Source organism: Gymnoscopelus braueri (genome assembly GCF_963280865.1).
Source record: "Gymnoscopelus braueri genome assembly, chromosome: 24".
In the NCBI taxonomy this organism is placed as follows: Eukaryota; Metazoa; Chordata; class Actinopteri; order Myctophiformes; family Myctophidae; genus Gymnoscopelus; species Gymnoscopelus braueri.
The window spans coordinates 15,894,058-15,903,440 of record NC_137626.1 but is presented as its reverse complement, the minus strand read 5'-3'; the positions used below and the strand labels follow the sequence as shown (position 1 = coordinate 15,903,440).

General features: G+C 39.0%; 1 protein-coding gene across 4 annotated transcripts in view; it reads left to right on the top strand.

Moving 5' to 3' along the window:
* Window positions 1-962: 962 nt before the first annotated feature.
* Window positions 963-9,383, top strand: part of LOC308080289 (MSL complex subunit 3-like) — a 28,979-nt gene continuing 20,558 nt past the window's right edge. For 2 of the 4 annotated variants that reach the window (XM_080422086.1, XM_080422085.1), the window contains exons 1-5: window positions 963-1,268; window positions 4,875-4,957; window positions 5,516-5,611; window positions 7,073-7,170; window positions 8,707-8,795. In XM_080422086.1, coding sequence (XP_080278212.1) covers window positions 1,170-1,268; window positions 4,875-4,957; window positions 5,516-5,611; window positions 7,073-7,170; window positions 8,707-8,795 — 465 coding nt within the window. In that variant the 5' untranslated portion in view covers window positions 963-1,169. Of the gene's footprint in view, window positions 1,269-4,874; window positions 4,958-5,515; window positions 5,612-7,072; window positions 7,171-8,706; window positions 8,859-9,383 lie in introns of all 4 variants that reach the window. The other 2 variants (XM_080422084.1, XM_080422083.1) reach the window with 1 other exon arrangement.

Genomic DNA, 9,383 nt, shown 5'->3' with positions numbered 1-9,383 from the left:
ACACACACACACACACACACACACACACACACACACACACACACACACACACACACACACACGCACCATACTGTTAGGTCTATATATTGCACAGGCTATCTGTTTTAAACAACCTGCTCAGCACAAGATATCCTGTTTTGTTCTCCTGAGTTCTCCTGGAATTTTCAGTTCAACTCTGTAATAACTTTGTAACTTGTCATGATTCAGTGCTCCAGGATGCTTGTGTTACCATATCTCAGTCCTTCAAAACGTGGCCTTCATTTCTGCAGCCATGGGCAACGCCAGATAAGAGCTATACTGTTGCAGACAGACCATGAAGCATGACGTTATGAGCTCTTCAGGTGGATTTTTGCAAGGATGGATGGATGGAGAGAGAGAGGGGGGGGGGGGGGGGTTCTACAGTGCAACACAATTGCCTCAGTTATCAAACCGCAAGATTTAAAGATATGAATTCAGATCATAGTGTTACTGCAATTTCTTGAAGATGGCAGAATTGCAGTCCTTTACGTGGTGGCTGTGCATCTGCCTCCAGGTGGTAGGTTAGGGGGTAAAAGTGCATTTGCGCTAACAATTAAATACAAAAAAGAAATATTAACCATTTAACCGTTGGTATTAACTGGTTACACATTTCTTAAGCTAAACAGTTAACCATGACATTTTTGTTTTTTTGTTTTGTCTACATAGGCCTGTGGCCCCCGACCTCAATTAATTTAGTAATTTTGCCCCCCCCCCCGTCCGTCCGTCCGTCTAATCAAGTTGAATACCCCTGTTCTGTAAATGATAGAAAATAAGTAATTCTTTGGGTGAACAACTCCTTTTGTAGTATTTTCTCATACATCTCCCATGTGTGGCATTTCCACAGTCTCTAGGCGCCACCTGGTGGCGTACCTCAGTCATGACGTGAGGCTCAACGAGGAAGGAAGTACAGGGTTCGGGCTCATGATCATCATCCATCCCGCAACAACAGCGCCATCTTTCCCCCTCATGCCTGCTGCTGTCGGACCACCGGCCGCAGCGAGCAGCGTGCCTCCTCGGCTAGGAACGGGTTAAGGAGCTAGTGCAAGAGAGAGAGAGAGAGAGAGGGAGTAGCGCGATCAGGGGGGTCCGATCCGATCCACGCACGTTCGTGGATCGATGCCTCCTCTCCTGATCTCCCGCGCCATGATCAGATGAATTCGCGGGGAATCGCGTATCGATTCCGCGAAGGAGAGAGCGTGCTGTGCTTCGAACCCGACCCCAGCAAAGAGAAAGTGTTGTACGACGCAAAGGTACCAAAAACAAATATATGGATTTTATTGTTGTTGTTTTTTTTGTTTATTATGTGTTTGTAAAACACTTTTTAATGTGTAAAAAAAAAAAAATCATATCACTTTTTTAACCATGTGTTTGTTTTGTTGTTAGATGTGTGATAGTAGTAAGGAAATGGTATTTTGAGGATGGCACTCCCCCTTTCTTTGGTGTTTCGCCCAAGTCAGCGTGGTTTATTATGCCTTTATAACCTCAAACTATGCCGAAACCCAACCTCAAAACCACGCCCACTTGGGCGAAACACCAAAGAAAGAAGGAGTCCCATTTTGGGGATACTTTGTTGTTGTTGTTTTGTTCATAATGTGTTTGTAAACACTTTTTAATATGTCATTATTTTTTTATTTATAACACTTTTTAACAATGTGTTTGTTTGTTGTGAGATGTGTGATAGTAGTTAGGAAGTGGCAGTGGTGTAAAGTACATTTACTCAAGTACTGTGCTTATAAGTACGATTTGGAGGTTTTTACTTTACGGGAGTATTTCCAAGTTTCTGTACTTTTACACTACATCTCAGAGGCAAATATTGTACTTTTACTCCACTGCAATTTTTTTGAAAACTTGAGTTACTAGTTACTATGCAGATACAAATTATTATATCATAAAACATACATTAACCACTTGAGCCCTATTTTTTTACTTAGGCTATTGTGAACTTGTGAACCTGCTATTTTCAAACATTTTGTTACTTTTGGTACTTTAAGTATATTTTGACTTTTGTACTGTTACTTAAGTAACATTTTGAACACAGGCCTTTTACTTGTAACAGAGTATTTCTACATTATGGTATTTCTACTTTTACTTGAGTGAAATATCTGAGTATACCACTGGTAAGGAAATGGGCATTTGAGGATACTTTGGGTCGCGTGACGGGTAGTAATAGCAGATCTACAAGCTCACAAGGCGTCATGGAAGCGTGGCATTGTGAGCTTGTAGATCTGCTACTACTACCCGTCGCTCGCGCGACGCAGCATAAATTAACAGGGCAATTTCTTTTTTTTTTAACTTTTGTCGCGCGAGCGTCCAAAAAAAGTTGTTGAAACTTTTTTCCGTCACTTTTTTTTCTAAGTCAAAGTAGAATTAAATGATAAGTACGTCATTTTATTTGACATAAAAGTGAAACAATAAAGTATATCGTTGTGCTGCTGCAATGTTGTTGTTGTTGTAATATTCTGTTTCCGGGTGCGAATGGTTAATGAGCCAGACCCGTCCCGATGGGGAGGAGCGCATTCTCAAAGTGGGGTCCGGGGACCCCCAGGGGTACTAGGGGGTCCCCAGCAAAATGTGTAGTGTCACAATCAATTCAACCACTTATATAACCTTATTTTATACTTTGGCTATTCAAAATAGCAGATATACAAGCTCATAGCGTAGATCTGCTGTTTTTGAAAAACCGTGAAAACTTGTGCAAATCTTTGAATATATATTTTTTTAAAGCAAACATTTGTAACTCAAATCTTTGCTTCTGGGGGTCCCTGGAACAAACTATTTTGAAATGGGGGTCTGTGGCAAAATACATATATCATTTTGGGCGTCCTTGACACAAACGTTTGGGAACCACTGATATACAGGGGCTGAATGTGACGCATTTATAAAATACAACTTGAATGAATGTCACATTATTTTGTAGACTGATTGTTTGTTTTATCAAACAGACAAAAAGCAGAGCACAGACACATTAAAGTGTCTTTCTTATAGCAATACTAGTTATACATTTTATTACTAACACTTTGTTGCCCAACCATTCGAATATTTGTTTTACTTATTCAATTAAAAAAAAGGCAGAAAAGGGGGGGGGAAAAACATTTTCAGAGATGACAAATTAGTATCTCCACCCCTCGCAGACAGTGAAGGGTAATCAAAACAAACGCGCCTGAGTCCAGGGTTGCCATGTCCGCTTATTATTATACGCGACTTTGGGCTTGTTTTTCCTGTAAAGTTGCTTGTAAATATTGGTAGTTGCGAGTTGCAGTTTTTTGGGGGCTTGTTTCTAAGGTGTAGTTGCTTATCTGGCCTTGCTTCTAAAGTGTAATTGTTTATTTGGGCTTGTTTCTTAAGTGTAGTTGCTTATTTGGGCTTGTTTCTTAAGTGTAGTTGCTTATTTGGGCTTGTTTCTAAAGTGTAGTTGTTTATTTGGGCTTAATGTTTTCCTAATGTTGTTTAAACCAGTGGTTCTGAAACATTTTCATGTCAAGGACCCCCAAATTAATATGTATTTGTCTGCGGACCCCCATCTGAAAACATTTTATACCAGGGATTTGTGTGGATAAAATGTTTCAAGAACATTACACATTTCTATCGCATTTTCTTCAAGTTTTTTGTGTGTGAAAATAGCAGATCTACAAGCTCACAACGCAGCACATGCAGTTGTGAGCTTGTAGATCTGCTATTTCCATATAGTCAATGTATTATGTTTAAAGGGCGAATATTATTATTACAAAACATACATTAACCACTCTTCAACCCTATAAACATTTCGGCCATTTGAAAATAGCAGATCTACAAGCTCACAATGTGTCCCAAACTTGTAGATCTGCTATTTCAAAAGATTTTTTGTTCATTGAAAACTTGTGAAATGGAACACTGCCAGTGGATGCTTGTTTCTCTCGCGAAAACCTGGCAACACTGCCCTGAGTCCATTCAACGGTGATGACCACAGAGAACAACAGTGTTAGTTTAGCCACTTAGCTTCTAAGTTAGCTTCTATTATGATACTTTAAACGTGTATTATGTGTGTATGAATGCTCATTTAACACTGTCACGTGTGTCAGGGTGTTCGAATGTTACTGTAACGCTACTGAATAATGCTAATAGTGGCTCTATAGTGGCTGCCATGTAAAAAATGCTGCATTGGGTTCCATGGATAAGCTAGCCTAGCATGCTAATGCTAAATTACTGTGTGTGTTTAACACTATGTTCTTCTTATGTCTTCAGGGCTCGACATTAAGGCTTGTCCAGGACATGTAATCATTTAATTGTATGGCATTAATTAAGGACACGCAGATTAAACTCTTAGTTGTCCATTGGACAAGTTTTATTTAATTTATAAATATATATATATATATATATTTTATAAGTACAAATTGTACCACTGTTTGGTGTTTGTCAATGCAGTTTGTCAATGCAGCTATAATGGTGAACAGTTAACCCATCAAGACCTGCTGAGGCCGATTATAACAATATTTTCTAAATCCTTGAAGTATCTTGAAAAAATAATAATAATTTAAAAAAAAATTATACCTCAAACGATTTTGTTCCAGGGAGAAGCAAAGATTTGACTCACAAGTGTTAGCGTAAAAAAATATATCCAAAGATTTGGACACATTTTCTTTTTTTCCCCCAAAAAATAGCAGATCTACAAGCTCGTAGTGCGGCACTCGGTGCCGCGCTACTATGAGCTTGTAGATCTGCTATTTTTGAATAGCCCAAATAAATCTTAAAATGACACAAGGTGGGTTCCCGGTCTTAATGGGTTAAGATAGCTGACAAGGTCGTAGGTAGGAGCTCTGAATCGATGTGATTTTGTAGTTGTGTTTCATTGTGTTTTATGTATTTGACATTTTTTCTAGGTCACTGACATTGTACTAGCCACAGATGAACATGGAAGGAGGTTCCCAAAGTACCTGATTCACTTCAGCGGATGGAACAGAAGGTGATCCAACAGACACAGTTTTACTACTACTGTCACTGTAGTATTGTTGTTATGATGTTTGTAAAAAAAAAATCCCAGCAGCCTTGCTCTCCACAATCGGATGCTGAAGTGATGGTTCATTCAAAGCAGTGGTTCTCAAAGTATTTTTTAATTTATTTCAAGGATCCTCAGTTTGATATGCATTAAGCCACGGATCCCCATTTGATACAAGTGTACTGTATATCTCTGGGACCCTGATCTATACTGTAAAATCCTGACTCAGAGTGTACAAATGGAACCAAATGGACCCCTAATATACACTATAAAATCCTATCTCAGAGAGTGTACAAATGGAACCAAATGGACCCCTAATCTACACTAAAATCCTGACTCCCGAGTGTTCAAATGGAACCAAATGGAACCTTTTGGTTCCATTTGTACACTCTCTGAGTTACAGACTCGAAAAGCCTCAAGGACCGGAAACCACTTTGAGAACCACAGTTTCAAATAACCATAATACGTACTGAACTTGACAAATGCCTCCAATGTTTGAGTTTTTATTTTATTTTCCATCTTTAGTTGGGATCGTTGGGCTGCAGAGGATCATGTGCTCAGGGATTCTGAGGAAAATCGTCGTTTGCAACTTAAACTGGCACGCAAAGCAGAAGAGCGCATGTAAGTTCCTTTTTGTCATTTCACGCCAGTTCAGTATTGCCCTTGGGAGTATATTCACCCTACCTGGCTTATCAACTTTACGTCGAAAATTAAGGAAATACCACGCTTTGTGACGTCGTACTAGATGGGCTATTTTCGGTAGTCGTTGTAGAATGTAGTATATGGGGGTTTAATTGGTTAACCACATAAACCCTATATACTTCACTGACCGGGGCTCCCCAAGGGTCTGTACTTGGTCCCTTCCCCTTTTCCCTTTCCCATAGGGATTTGGTTTCATTTTACACTCTCAAGAGTTAAATTATTGTTAAACATCTGCATTACTTAATTTACAAGAAGACTACTACACAATTAGAGAATGTAGAAGAATTGTTATTTTGCTAAATGTTTGCCTGTTATCTCTCCTAATGGTACCACATCATCAATACAGCATGGAATTGTGGACAAAAGCTTATCAAACGACAACAAAATATTAGACAAAATAAAGTTTTTGGTCTGAGAGTCTGAATCTCATCAAACGGTGGTCCCTAGCTCAAATGCCGAATAAATAATGGACCGTGATATGAAAAGGGTTGAAAACCACTGCTCTACACCAAATGTCACCAGCGAATTTAGACGATCTACAAGCTCAACATGTTGCAGAGCTTGTAGATCTGCTGTTTTCACAGAATGTTCACCTTTTATTTATGACATGCCCGGACATGCCCCGGTTAATGTGGTTAAAGCACCATATCAGTGGTCAGGTATATTTAGCCTATTTTCCAAAGCTTACCCTTTGTGATGGACCGAGCACGAGGACACAAAATAAGAGTGTGGAAAGTTGTTAGAAAGTGAATTGTTTCTTTGTTTAAGATTGAGTGTATCGAGAGTTATGCCATGTAAATCAAATCACTGGTGCACGGATATAGATTGTCTAATACTTCTGAATTCAGTTGGCAACTTGGTACTGTTGGTGTGACCCAGTGGTGTTGGTGAGATGACTTATGTCAAAATGTAATCTTAGAGTTGAGCGTACATGGCGAAAGCGTCCCAATGTGCGAAACATTGAGAGCTTGTAGATAGGATATTTTCGGTTATTATTTTCGCATTTTTTTTACCATTTTGAAGTGGTCAAACTAGCAATGTGTTCAGAAGCATCTTCCATAAAATCTTAAAAGTCTTGGATATTTCATATGAAAGCAAAGGTTAAATCCTCCATTTGTGATTTCTTCACCTGTTTGGCAGTATGTAGAACAGCAGGACCTATGTATGTATGTATGTATGTATGTATGTATGTATGTATGTATGTATGTATGTATGTATGTATGAATGAAAAACATCAGAACTTAAACATATTGTTTGGGAAACAGCGCTAGTGTGGGGGGTCTCCTTTTTCACAAATCGCATTGGGTCATACAAACCATTTCCAGTCGTGAGATTATATTTTTGCTTTAATCCCTGAAACTATCCTTTCCCTGTTTGCAGGAAGAGAAAGGGATGGCGGAAGAGGCGTCATCGTCTGCTTGGTGCTAAATCTTCTTTGAAGACGCTACCCAAAGAAGAAGACGACAGCGATGACACGAGTAAGAAAGCTTGAGTCTCTCTGTCTCTCTCACACAAATAGGGCTGCAACTATTCTTATCCATTACTTCTAAGAATAATCAATTCAATTGGTTAAAGCAGGGGTCTTCAACAGGTGTTCCGGGACCTCTAGGGGGTATAGGGTATTAACTTTTTTCTTTTTTTACATGAAGCACTTGAACCCCTAGCATCTTTTTCGGAGGTGAACATTAGCCGAAAATAGCAGATCTACAAACTAAATCGGCTATTTTCGGCAAAGAGATTTGGTGCAGGGGGAAAAGAGAGCAGACCAAGTACCAAGTTTTCTAAGTATTGAGGGTTCAAGTGGTTAACTCTCTGAAAATGGACATTAATATGAATTCATCACAACGTTACACAATGACAGTGCTGTCAAACAAGTCTATGAAGCTATCCATGAAATCTATGAAATTATTTTATCTGCAACACAATTTTATACAATTGTAGTGGGGGGGGTCAAATGCATATCATTTTGGGGGTCCTTGACATGGAAAAGTTTGATATTTTATAGCAACATACGTTTTTCAGAAAACTGTTAGGATTTAGAAGACATTTGTAGAATCCCCAGACGCAAAGATTTGAGTTACAAATGTTTGCTTTAAAAGTATATATATATTCAAAGATTTGCACAAATTTTCACGATACCTCAAACATAGCAGATCTACAAGCTCATAGCGCGGCACTCGGTGCTGCACTCGGCTTGTATATATCTTGTGTATATAGTGTTCCCGGTCTAAATGGGTTAAATCGATTACCCCGATTAACTGTCGATATCAATTAACCCATTAACACATTCCATGCCAGAGTTTAATCTCATAATGTACTCACCAGTGCCAGCGTTTTATTGTTGTTTTTTAGTTTTTTTCATGTCGCCACAGACCTCGCTAAATAAGTTAAAAGTGCGCGTTCATTTGGTTCTAAACACACAGCGGATCCGTGAGAAACGGCCAGCGAAAACAGTTTCCAAATGCGAGCCGCCATCTTGAAGATACAGCCGATCAACGCTAAACAGTGATCAGCGAGGAGAAAAACAACAACCGAGAAAATCGAGTTTTAAACGGGATCCCAGACAGGAAGCGGATACGATCAAAAAAACCGGAACCCGAATAATTCTGTTTCCGACCGGAAACCGGAAACGGAAATGGATCAAAAAAATTCGGAAAGTGCACCTGGGGCACTTTCAATGGGAATCGGCGGTTCGTGTAGATCTACGCGACTGGCACGCTGCGGCTTTAAATAGGTTCGCGTAGATCTACGCGATTGGCATTCAATGTGTTAAGACCTGAGGCGATTCTTAAAAAAAAAAAAAAATCATAACAGTTTTTGGAAAAAAAAAAAAAAAAATGTTTTCAAGATTTTTCAAAAATAGCAGATCTACAAGCTCATAGCGCGGCACTCGGTGCCGCGCTATGAGCTTGTATATCTGCTATTTTTGAATAGCCAAAGACATCTAAAGTGACACAGATGCGTTCCAGGTATTAATGGGTTAAAACCCTCCACGCTGTGGATCGTCCCTACAGGTGTGATATCGTCTTCAGACAGCAGCGACGAGGACGATTCCGAATCCTCAAAGACCGGGGAGAGCGACTTCTCTGACCTGACCAAAATGGTAAAGTGGAGCGATCACTCTTCAGACGCCATACCAGATTGGTGCAAACCAGTCACAGATGAGGTTTGCTTGGAACACTTTATATGCAATATAGTTTGATTTAAATAATAGGCTTTCAGGCAAATCACTTCCTCCTATCACTATCTTTCACTTGCTGCTGGGCCATATCAAAGCTTTTGTATATTTTTGTTTTTTTCCCAAATTCAAACTCAGTTGAATTTCTTTCCTATTTAATATTTTCACCCAAATTCTTTTCCTTATCGTTTCTTTTTTATTATTATTATTATTATTAGATCGGGAAAGAATCTGTGTAATTTTAGATTTCTTTGGCTATAAAAAAATAGCAGATCTACATGCTCATAGCGAGGCACCGAATGCCGAGCTATTAGCATGTAGATCTGCTATTTTTTTTTTAATCCTGAAAATTTGTGTAAAATGTATTTTTTAAAGCGAACATTTGTAAAATATTTTGTTCCAGGGATCCCCAGAAGCAAATATTTGAGTTACAAATATTCGCTTAAAAAATATATATATTCAAAGATTTTCACTGTTTTTCAAAAATAGCAGATCTACAAGCTCATAGCGCTA